At 40.9% G+C, this 10,709-nt stretch overlaps 1 protein-coding gene across 1 annotated transcript; it reads right to left on the bottom strand.

Annotated features, from left to right (window-relative positions):
- Nucleotides 1-4,640: 4,640 nt before the first annotated feature.
- Nucleotides 4,641-5,807, bottom strand: LOC118755207. Its single transcript, XM_036490056.1, has one exon. The coding sequence runs from the start codon at nt 5,805-5,807 to the stop codon at nt 4,641-4,643; it is 1,167 nt and encodes a 388-aa protein (XP_036345949.1).
- Between the last annotated feature and the right edge of the window lie 4,902 nt (nt 5,808-10,709).

The following is a 10,709-nucleotide window of genomic DNA, read 5'->3' as shown; positions in this document are numbered from 1 at the left end:
TGGTATCATATACATACTTATTTCTAGGGGTGTATGTACGAAAAATTGTGTTATAAAATTTTTGAATGAATATTCATTCATTTTGCTCAGTGTACCTACTTTATTCGACAATAATGCGTCATCAACCTGCTTCGCCTATTGTTTGCATGCAACTAAATAATAATTGTTGCTCTGCTACTCTTTCTGTTGACGTTCGGATTGTGTACAGTGTTGCCATTTAAACTGTTTCCGGCTAGATTTAGCTGGTTGCGATAGCAAACAGCCGGAGAAATTTCGATTTAGCCGGCAGCCGATTTTTTAGCCGTTTTGCAGAAAAAAATTAGCCTGTTTTAGCCGATTTTGCTATTTGCCTTGTTTTCTTAAATTAAAAATATGTATATATGTTTCTGTTTTTGACTAAGCGACCCAAAATCTGTTAGAAATGGCTACTAGCCTTGTCGTGGAGAAAATTTTCATGTTAGGCAGGGTTGTATGAAATTGTGCCGATTTCGCTTATTTTTAACCGACTTCCAAAAAAGGAGGAGGTTCGTCGGAATATTATTATTTTTTTTTATTTTTTTTTTTTTTTATGTATGTTACCGCATAACTTTGGACCACGTCAACCGATTTCGATAACTCGATAATTTTTGCATCGGAAAGGTAGTGTCTCAGAGGTGGTCCCATACTAATCCGGTTAAGATCCGATCAGCGGATCATGAGATATATATATATGTATTTTTTTTTATATGAGAGTTGAAGTCGGTTTTTTTTTGCTAAAAATTACTAGTTATTTTAAACGAAGAAGGGATTTTCTTCATAAAATGTTTGCTATAAATGTCTTAATTTTAAGTGTGAAGTTTTATTCGCAAACTTAGAAAATAAGAAATTGTTTCACTGTTATGACACTTAAGATCCGTTTGTGTTTGGATATAGTGCCAACAAACAGAATAAATATTGGTTGGTTGGTTGCAGTGCTTCCTAGTCGCTGCCCAGGATACAATTAGCACATTATTGCGCCATTTTGATGCACTTCTCGCGGGGGATAAATATCTTGTCTGTGCACTTCCTATGTTGCTAGGTCGAACCATTTCGACTCTCTAATGAATCTGCCGATTTCGCTAATGGTAGCTCCTGATAGGTCGGTTAGTTCAGCTATTAGATGTTTCCCTAACGTCTTGTGTCTAATGTTCGAAAGGCCTGGACATTCACATAGGAAATGCTGGACACTTTCTTCGCTATCTTCTAATTGACAGCTGCGGCAAATCATATTATGGGGTAGACCTATTTTTGCCGCATGTTTGCCTATGGGCCAGTGGCCTGTGATGGTTGCTACAATTCTAAATACCTCTGGCCTTGATCTGCTAAGCAGGTCCAAGGTTTTCGCCCTGTTATAGTCAGGCCATAGTTTTCTCGCTATCTTACAAGTCTGTATATCTGACCACCTGCGTCTAGCCAGTTCAAGGAAATGCGTAGTAATCTCTCTTTGGACTACTCCAAGAGGGCAACCCAGTGCCACTGCCTGGGATTCATCCAAACCGGCTCCTGCCTTCGCCAACTCATCCGCCTTCTCATTGCCTTCTATGTTCCTATGTCCGGGAACCCAGACAAGAGAGACGGTATTTGACTGAGACACTGAGCACAATATTACTTTGCATTCCCCAACTAGCTTGGATTTGGTAACCGGTGACGCTATTGCCAATAGCGCCGCCTGGCTGTCAGAGTATATTGTTGCTTTACTGCTGTGTCCAACCCTATTGCCTAGGATTTTGCAGGCTTCTAGGATCCCTAGGACTTCCGCTTGGAAGATGCTTGTATTATTTCCCAACCGCAGAGACAGAGCCACGCCTAGTTCCTTGGAGTAGACACCTGCTCCCACACCGCAATCCATCTTGGATCCATCGGTGTATAGAGAGATCTCTTCTCGGTCGGCCACTCGGTCTCTCCTCCAGTCCCTTCTGGATGGGAATAGCACTTGCGCGTTACAGCTGAAGTCCAAATTGCCTACCATATAATCTGTCGTCCTATTTAGTTGCATTTGATTTATGATAAACCCATGTCCGAAGTGTCTAGTCCTCCAAAGGCCCGACTCTCTGAGTCTGACCGCCGATTTCATAGCCACTTCTTTCAGGTGGAGATCAATAGGAATTAAATTGAGGATGGCGTTTAAAGCTTCTGCCGGGCAGGATCTTAGTGCGCCTGTTACTCCTGCGCTTGCTGCCCTTTGTATGCTTCTTAGCTTGCTGACATTATATTGTCTGCTTAGGCCGGGCCACCAAACCAAGGCGCCGTATGTTAGAATTGGTCTTATGATCGCGGTATACATCCACATCACAACTTTAGGATTTAGTCCCCAGTTTCTACTGAAGATTCTCTTGCAAGTGTAGTATGCTATGTAGGCCTTCTGTCTACGGAATTCGATATTGGTTTTCCAGTTAAGTTTGTTATCCAGCACGACTCCAAGATACTTTGCGCTGGGGGACAATGAGAGCGCATTGCCGTCTAGCGATGGTAGCTTGAATTGTGGTAGTTTGTGTCTATTAGTAAATAGGATAAGTTCTGTCTTCGCTGGGTTCACATTTAGGCCGCTTCTCGTAGCCCAGGCATGTAGTCTTCCCAGGGTTCCTTCAAGGATTTCGCTAACGGTAGAGAGGAATGGACCTGTGGCTGCTATTACAACATCATCCGCATACGCCACAACTTTGACTCCCCCCTCTATTGAGTTCTAGCAATATACCGTTCAGGGCTATCACCCATAGCAGTGGTGAGAGCACTCCGCCCTGTGGAGTGCCCCTGTTCACATGATGTGTAATAGAGTTAGCCCCATTTGTTGCCTGAATGATTCTATTGACTAGCATCGATCGTATCCATCTACAAACACTGTCGTCAACACCAATATCTATCAAAGAGTCTATGATGGTGTCAACCTCAATGTTATTAAATGCGCCCTCGATGTCAAGAAATGCCGCCAAAGTATATTGTTTAAAGTGCAACGATCTTTCTATTAAGCTCACCACTTCATGCAAAGCAGATTCAGTGGATCTGCCTTTGATGTATGCATGTTGTGCTGTTGAGAGTGTCGCTTCACCTAACAGCGATCGTATATAAATGTCGAGAAGCCTTTCCATTGTTTTAAGCACAAAGGAGGTAAGGCTTAGGGGTCTAAAATCTTTTGCTGTTTCGTGGTTTTTCCTTCCTGGCTTGGGTATGAACACGACTTATACCCTTCTCCAGCTTTTAGGAATGTAGCACAAGGTAATGGTAGCCTTAAAAATAGTCACGAGTAACGGTGCTATCTCTCCCTTCACCCTCTGGAGCATTGCTGGGATTACGCCATCTGGTCCAGGGGATTTGAAGGGAGAGAAGCTGTTAATAGCGTAAATAATCTTTTCCCTGCTCACGATCGAGTTCAACAGTATACTGCTAGTTGAACCAGGTTCAATTGACCCTGATGTGGGTGGATGTCGAATACATCCTGGGAAATGGAACTTGACTAACGTGTTTAGAGAATCACTAGCTGTGTTCGTCCACACCCCGTTTACTCCCTTAATGAGTGTGATATTTGTGTGTTCTTTTGATAGGATTTTGCTGAGCCTGGCTGAGTCTTTAGAGTTCTCTATAGAAGAGCAGTAAGATTGCCAGGATTTAGTTTTAGATTTTCTCAACTCCTTTTTATAAGATCTGAGGGCGCTTTTATAAGGCGCCCAGTTTTTAGTTCTAAAGCAATCATTGTAGATTTTCCTTAGTTTGTCTCTTTGGGCTCTGAGATCCCCATTCCACCAGGGTGGGGATTTCTTTCTTGTTGTACTAACTGGAGTTGATCTTTCAAAGGCTTTCTTCATAACCTCTTCTAGTTTATTTACTCTATTATCAAGGTCCTCAACTGTAGTGACAGTTGTATTTAGTGGGAGCTTACTTAGTTTATGCTTAATTGTGTTACTATATCTTTCCCAATTAGTCCTGTGGGGGTTTCTGTATTTTGAGGGGGGGTGCTGGAAATTCCGTGCAGATTAAAGAGGATCAGACGGTGATCAGACATTGAAGGCCTATCAGATACTCTCCACTCTTCTACAGACACGCTGTCATTCTCTGACAACAGGGTCAGATCCAGCACCTCCTCCCATCCAGGAAACCGGTTTGAACTCGGGAATATGAATGTGGGTGTATTACCTCTATTGCAGATGCTTAAGTTAGTATTTAATAAGAAGTGTAGTAAATACTCACCTCGGTCGTTCTCCGTAGAACTACCCCAAACTGGATGCCTTGCATTCGCATCGCAGCCGACGACTATAATTTGTCTGGGGTTTTTGGCTATTATCTCCTGGATTTCGGTTGGCGGACTGTCCCTATCGTGGGCCATGTATGATGAGACCAGGAGTATACTTGGCTGTCCGGTGGTCTCCACCTTAACCGTTGTTGTATCTGATGTGCTGAAATTAGAGCAAAGGAATGCATTTATACCGTTCTTGATAAGAATACACGCCCGCGGTTTACCCACCTCGCTCTTATAGTAGAGTTTATAATTATTTATATTTAGTCCCATGATTGTATCGTGCTTGACCCAGGGCTCTTGAATTAGGCTAATGTCTATATCCTCCTCACTGAGAAGGACAACTAGATTATCTGTAGCACATTTGGAGTGCTGCAGATTTATTTGGGCTACTTTAAGTTTCTGGTTCAGGGTCATCTGTCAGCTTCACACCCATGAGAAGCTCACCAGCTCCATCAACCCCGGGATCTTCTTCTACCGGGCTAACCTCTCCGAGGAATACCCGCACTCTAGCCTTACGGATACCGAAGCGGAGCCGATAGTCAGCCTTCTCTAAGGCGTCTAGTGACTCTGCACAAATAGCTAGTAGAATGGGCTTATTTGTAGGCCTTCTTGGCTCTTCAACTTTTATAAGTTCCCATTCCTCGATCGCCGGTATGTCTTTGTTATGTAGCTTAAGACACCGCAGCAACTTTTCGCCTGGTTCATCCATCGGAGGCAGCCAAATGCGCGCACGTGGTCTCCTTGGAATGTCCTTAGCTGGGATCAGCTTGAGCTTCAAGCCGACAAAAGTGTCGCTGATCTTAGCGACGCACCCAGCAAGGAAATCCAGGGAGAACTGGTTCGCGCACTTGACTACCCGGTATCCCCGTAGGGATTCCGACGAGTCGAACTCTGGGTGAGGACCTTCGGGGTTGTCGAGTACGTGGTTCATTACGAGGCTCGATAGCCTCACATCAATCTCCACCCATTTTTGCTGCACTGCTAGCGGTGTCTTGCTGTTTTCATCTATTATCGCCGCCTGTAGATGATCTCTGGCGACGTCACTAAAATAGCGATGCTTCGCGGGTGCTGCGGACTCCGCATCACCACCTTGCTTAGCCTTCTTTGCGATGGCCCCTTGGCCGCCTTCGTTATGAGAGCGGTTCCGCTTCTTCGCTTCGGTGGCCTCGATTGTGGCTGCACGATCTGTCTGTAACTTTTCGTACTCTTCCACTATTTGCCTGTATTTTGCCTTGTCTTCCTCGTCACGCTCATGTACCGTACCGGCCGCTGCATTTTTGTCAATTTTATTTAACATATACAGCGCCTTCTGGTACATCTGTCTCATGACCACGCCCGAGGGTTTTCTTTTCTTAGAGGCGGGGTTGCTGCCTGCAACGGCCGCCGATTTGCTGGTTGTTGGCTGCTCGTCAGGAGTACTACGGCAGGCACTACCGGTGCTATTTTTGACTATTTGCAGAGTGGTGATACTTTGTCTGGCATCTTCCACCCTGCTGGTTTCTGGCTCTTGTACAACTGGGGTACTATGGCTGGCGCCACCAGGAGTACTTGCAACCATCTTACCTGACCTTGGGGATTTGAGGAGCTGCTCCTCCTCTGACATCGTTACGTCGTCCCCTTCTTCGCTGGTACGCTGTTCCTATTGCTGTTGTTGGTTTGTTTGTTGTTGTTGTTTGTTTGTTTTTGTTTGTTTTTGTTCCATATGTGGTCCCACGAGTAGTCCGGAAAGGGTTAGTCGCTCGTCCGCAGAGCCGGTATGCATAGAGAATGCACTTCTTACAACCGACCTTGCCCGGGCATCGGAGGGGACCGTACGCGACCAGCCATTTTTTACTACCCGCTGGCCATTCATCCATCGGCACGGTTGCCTACACACCTTGGCTTGGGTAGTGTTGGTACGGTAATCCTGCCATTTCCACCTTCAGCAATAAAAACAACACTCCAGCTTGGATTGTTAAGGAATATTGCCGAAGGCTTCAATACCAGGCTTCCCTCTTAGTTCATGGAGGCATGATACAATTCACACTGTGAGTTATACCATGACACCATTTAAGCCCCCCTCGCCACGGCAAGACGACCAACGCTGAGGAGGCAGAATAAATATTACATGTATATATTGTCTTCCCAGATAGCGCATATTCAACTCTGCCTAAATTACAAAACATCATTTTTGCCCACTCCCAACGGTTTAAGGTAACGGAAAAATTGATATTTTCAAGAACTATGTACACATATGTATTTTTTTTAACAAACTTTTTTGCTGAGAACTTATTTAAATTCCAAAAACTGAATGCCAACTTAAATTAAAGGAACCAACGCTGAAGTGAGTCAAAATGAAAATAAAAGAGCACAAATTTCTATGTAAAGCAAAACTCTCTGGGAATCCTACGAGACATCTGCCGGTCATATGACCGGTCATCTAAATGGGAGATCTGCAGTCTTTTGGCATCATATCTTACATCAGAATTGAAGGAATTTCTGAAAAATGTGACCAGTTCTTTTGTGTAATTGTGATTTTGCATCCTTTGTCAATATATGGCCTCGGTTGATGTTAACTTAAGGTCGTTGTTTTACTGCCTTAAAATAGCATGGAAATTTTCACAGCGTTTTTTATATGTATTGGTTTCTATTTGAGTGTATTGAGAATCGGTCAGTCTGAAAAGGCCTCGTAGGGAAGACAATAGGTTTGTTCGTCGAAAATCCAGCGAGAATTATCACTCAAAATATCAGATAGTAAGAAAAAATGCTCCCAAATTCTCTCTCATGTGAAGAAACTTGCAATTTTCTGTACGAACGCAAATTTGCAAGATTTTCTGCCAGCTAGTGTCCACGGTTGCATTTCAAACAAAGAAATTTGTATACAATTTTTAAAATTCTTTCAGAGGGGCAAAAAACAGGATCTACGTGTATATATCTTGTCAGTCCGACTTTCTTCAACATATGTTTCAATTTCTTTGTCGGGTTTACTATATCGACTCTGGTTGAGATTGCATTCCGATTAAGAATACAGTTTTTTTTGCCGAGTACCTTTCAAATCTTTGGAATTAACTAAATTAATTAAGTAAACAAGTATTAACTTACATTTTTCATTTTAAAATCGCTCTAGTTTGTAAATTTTTAAATTTAACGGACTTGTTTATTTAAATTATCGTCGACAAAAAATTCAACCATGTGCCACAATCATATGTTTTTCCTAATTGGAAATTTTTGCTGGCAAAATTTTTTTCCGGCTCGAATTTGTAACTTCTCTCCCAGAAATGGTACTCGTGATTTATTTAAATAAAACATGTGAAATTTAGTTGAAACGTTTTAGCCGTTTTTAGCCGGTTTTATTTGCCAATTTAGCCGGTTCGTCCAAAAAGTTCTGGCAACACTGATTGTGTACGTGTAACTGCCATCCCTAAATTGGCGCGTCAAGCGCCAAACAACTGTCAAAAATCCTCATGCCCATACAATTTGTATGAAGCATCCCACAATAACGCGGCGCTAACGCCGAGCAAATGGAATTTTCATTTTTGACAGGGCGTTACGTGTTGAAGTTGGATGCGGAAGACGGAAAGAAAGAGAAAGGACAAAAAAAGTGAAAGAGGAAACGAGAATAAAAACGAGAGGATCTGAGAAAACGTCAAAAATTACGACGCGTTGATTTGGGGATAGCGCGCGCTGACACTCGTCGACAATGGATAACGCAACGCTTAGCGCTCCAATTTAGGGACGGCAGTAAGAAGCCAATTGTGTACATGTGAAAGGCCGAATATACAGTGTTGCCAACTTTTCAGTTTCAAAAAGCACCAAATCTTGGAAAAAGAGCGTTTTACCGCACTAAAAGCACTAAATTTTTTTTTAAATCACAGGATACTCTTTTTCATAACAGTTTGTGGTAAACAAAAGTAAACAAATATACAATATTTACATGTATAAATAAATACACATTCATGCTTGCCAAGTAATACCGAAGTACTGCACATTAAAACTGGTACATCTGGAGAAGGAACAATCGAATCCCAACAAACGAAATTGAATTTTAAAGGGGAAGAGTGATACTTAATGATACCCTAATGCGAATATAGTTCCTTTCCCAGGAAAATGTTTGGCGGGCACTGCTTTAGAGCAGAGGCGGCATAGTTGCCAACTTGGTGCTTTAAGCACTAGATTTAGTGCTTTTTGAAAATTAGAACGCCAAAAAAAAAATTGTTTAGTGCCTAGTGCCCTTTTAATTGCTTTTTTCTGCACTAAAATTTCTGAATTTACAAGAATCTACAAATTTAAATGCACTAATATGCAAACCATGATTGATAAAAAGACGAAGTTGCAAACCCACGTTCTGGCGTTCTTGTTAAATTGTATTCGCGTTGAAAATGCTAGCACGCAGATAAGTTAAGTGTTTATTTTTTATTTTCTTGATTATTGATTGATTGCACAGTCCGAAAAATTTTAACTTTTTTTGCCACCTGAGTTCATCGGTTTTTAGATTTTTCGGTGCTGAATCCAAATCTGGCTGCAGAATTTCTCTACCACGTCAGAATTTTGAGATATCCTAACCTCTAAGTGTAAAAACACGGTTTATTATAAAACAACAATTTTTTCGCTCATTTCTACTTAGGGTATCATTAAGTATTACTCTTCCCCTTCAAAGTTAAATTTCGTTTGTTGCATTTCGATTGTTCTTTCTTCAGATGTACCAATTTTAATGTGCAGTACTTCGGTAGTACTTCGTAAGCATGAATGTGTATTTATTTATACATGTAAGTATTGTTTATTTTTTTACTTTTGTTTACCACAAACTGTTATAAAAGAAGGTATCCTTTGATTTAAAAAAAATGAGTGCTTTTAGTGCGGTAAAACGCTCTTTTTTCCAAGGTCTGGTGCTTTTTGAAATTGAAAAGTTGGCAACACTGAGGGGCGGGCATTTTTTGATTTTCCAAACACATGTAATTGGGCTTCAAAATGCTGCTTGCTGCTACGTCGACACATGTATACTATCATCGCCTTCGTGCGTCTTACGATAATTGACGATTGACTGATGCTTAGGGATGCAAACGATGCATCGATGTTTCTGAAACATCGATAACATCGGCCAAAAAACCGATGTTTACCATCGATATTTGAAAATTACTCAACATCGTAAAATTGGCGATATATCGATGTCAATTTTAACGATGTTTTAAACATCGACTTTAGTTTCGGTTCAAATTTGCCATTGCGTTCACATCTTTATGTTATATTCTTTGGGCTCTGTCACACGGTCAATATTTATTGACGTGATCCAAGTATCGCGATATTTATTGACGGTGTAGTATGCAGTATTGATGGATCGTGATCCATATCGCAAAATTTCTAAAAATTTTGAAATCTGGATTGCGGATCGCAATACCGTCAATAAATATTGAACGTGTAGCACTTTCAAAACGCGATCCATACATTTCTTCAGTACATCTTTTTCTCTCATAATGTAAACATCGACTCTGCCTTCACTCTCGGGGCTTAAAATCTTTCAAAACAAATTGAACAAATCTTAAAATAATTGTGGAATGCATTATCTGTAAATGATACGTCCAAAATAAAAATATTTTCTTGCGTCATAATAAGCGTTCAGCAAAAAAATTATGCAAATAATGACGCGATAAATATTGAACATGTAGCATTCGTGCGCGATCCATCAATCCATCAATATGGATCGCGATCCAAATATCGTGATAATTACTGACCGTGGGACAGAGCCCTTTGGGTAAGTGTATTACGGGTGATGGCAATAAAAGCAATTGGCAACGGTTAACATAGGCGATTTTCATGACGTAGTTACAGTATTTCAACAGGATTTAAGGTGAGTGTAAAACTATGTTCACATATCAATATTATCTTAATCAAAGCTCGTTTTTTAATCACCCCGTTTACACAGGCAAATCTCAGATTATTAGCCGTCAAATTTGTTGTGCTTGTTATTCTCACATCTCAAGGAAAAGTTATGTTTCTTCTCTGTGCCCCGTGATCACGTTTTTCTGCTATAATAAGCAATATAAATATATTTTAACTTAACATTTTATTAAAAATACCTTTACAAACCTCTTTTACTTGCTAGCGTACATTTTTGTTTACTTTTACATTTGGCATTTCTCCTCTCTTTCGCAAAAACAATCGATAAAACTAGGATGGGCACCGAAAAGTTATCGGTTAAATCTGAGATTATTTTATAATTACAGATTAACAAGGGACGAATTTTATATGGCTAATCTCTTGTTATAATTACAGATTAGGGTGTTAAGCTCGAAAATTAGGATAATATACTTATATGTGAACCTAGTATAAGTATTATCTGCGCGTAAACAGCAAATCTATTATGACATTGGAAGGAAATCTAATTAAATTCAAAAAACCACCCATTGAAATGTTAACAGTGTAGCAGTTAAGATGGACACTAGGTTTTTCTGAAAATTTTATCAAGCATTAAGTCAGTTCCAGG

Source organism: Rhagoletis pomonella, unplaced genomic scaffold (assembly GCF_013731165.1).
Source record: "Rhagoletis pomonella isolate Grant_MI unplaced genomic scaffold, Rhpom_1.0 Rhpom_scaffold_05622, whole genome shotgun sequence".
In the NCBI taxonomy this organism is placed as follows: domain Eukaryota; kingdom Metazoa; phylum Arthropoda; class Insecta; order Diptera; family Tephritidae; genus Rhagoletis; species Rhagoletis pomonella.
The sequence above is the reverse complement of the archived record's forward strand: the minus strand, read 5'-3'. Positions and strand labels throughout refer to the sequence as shown.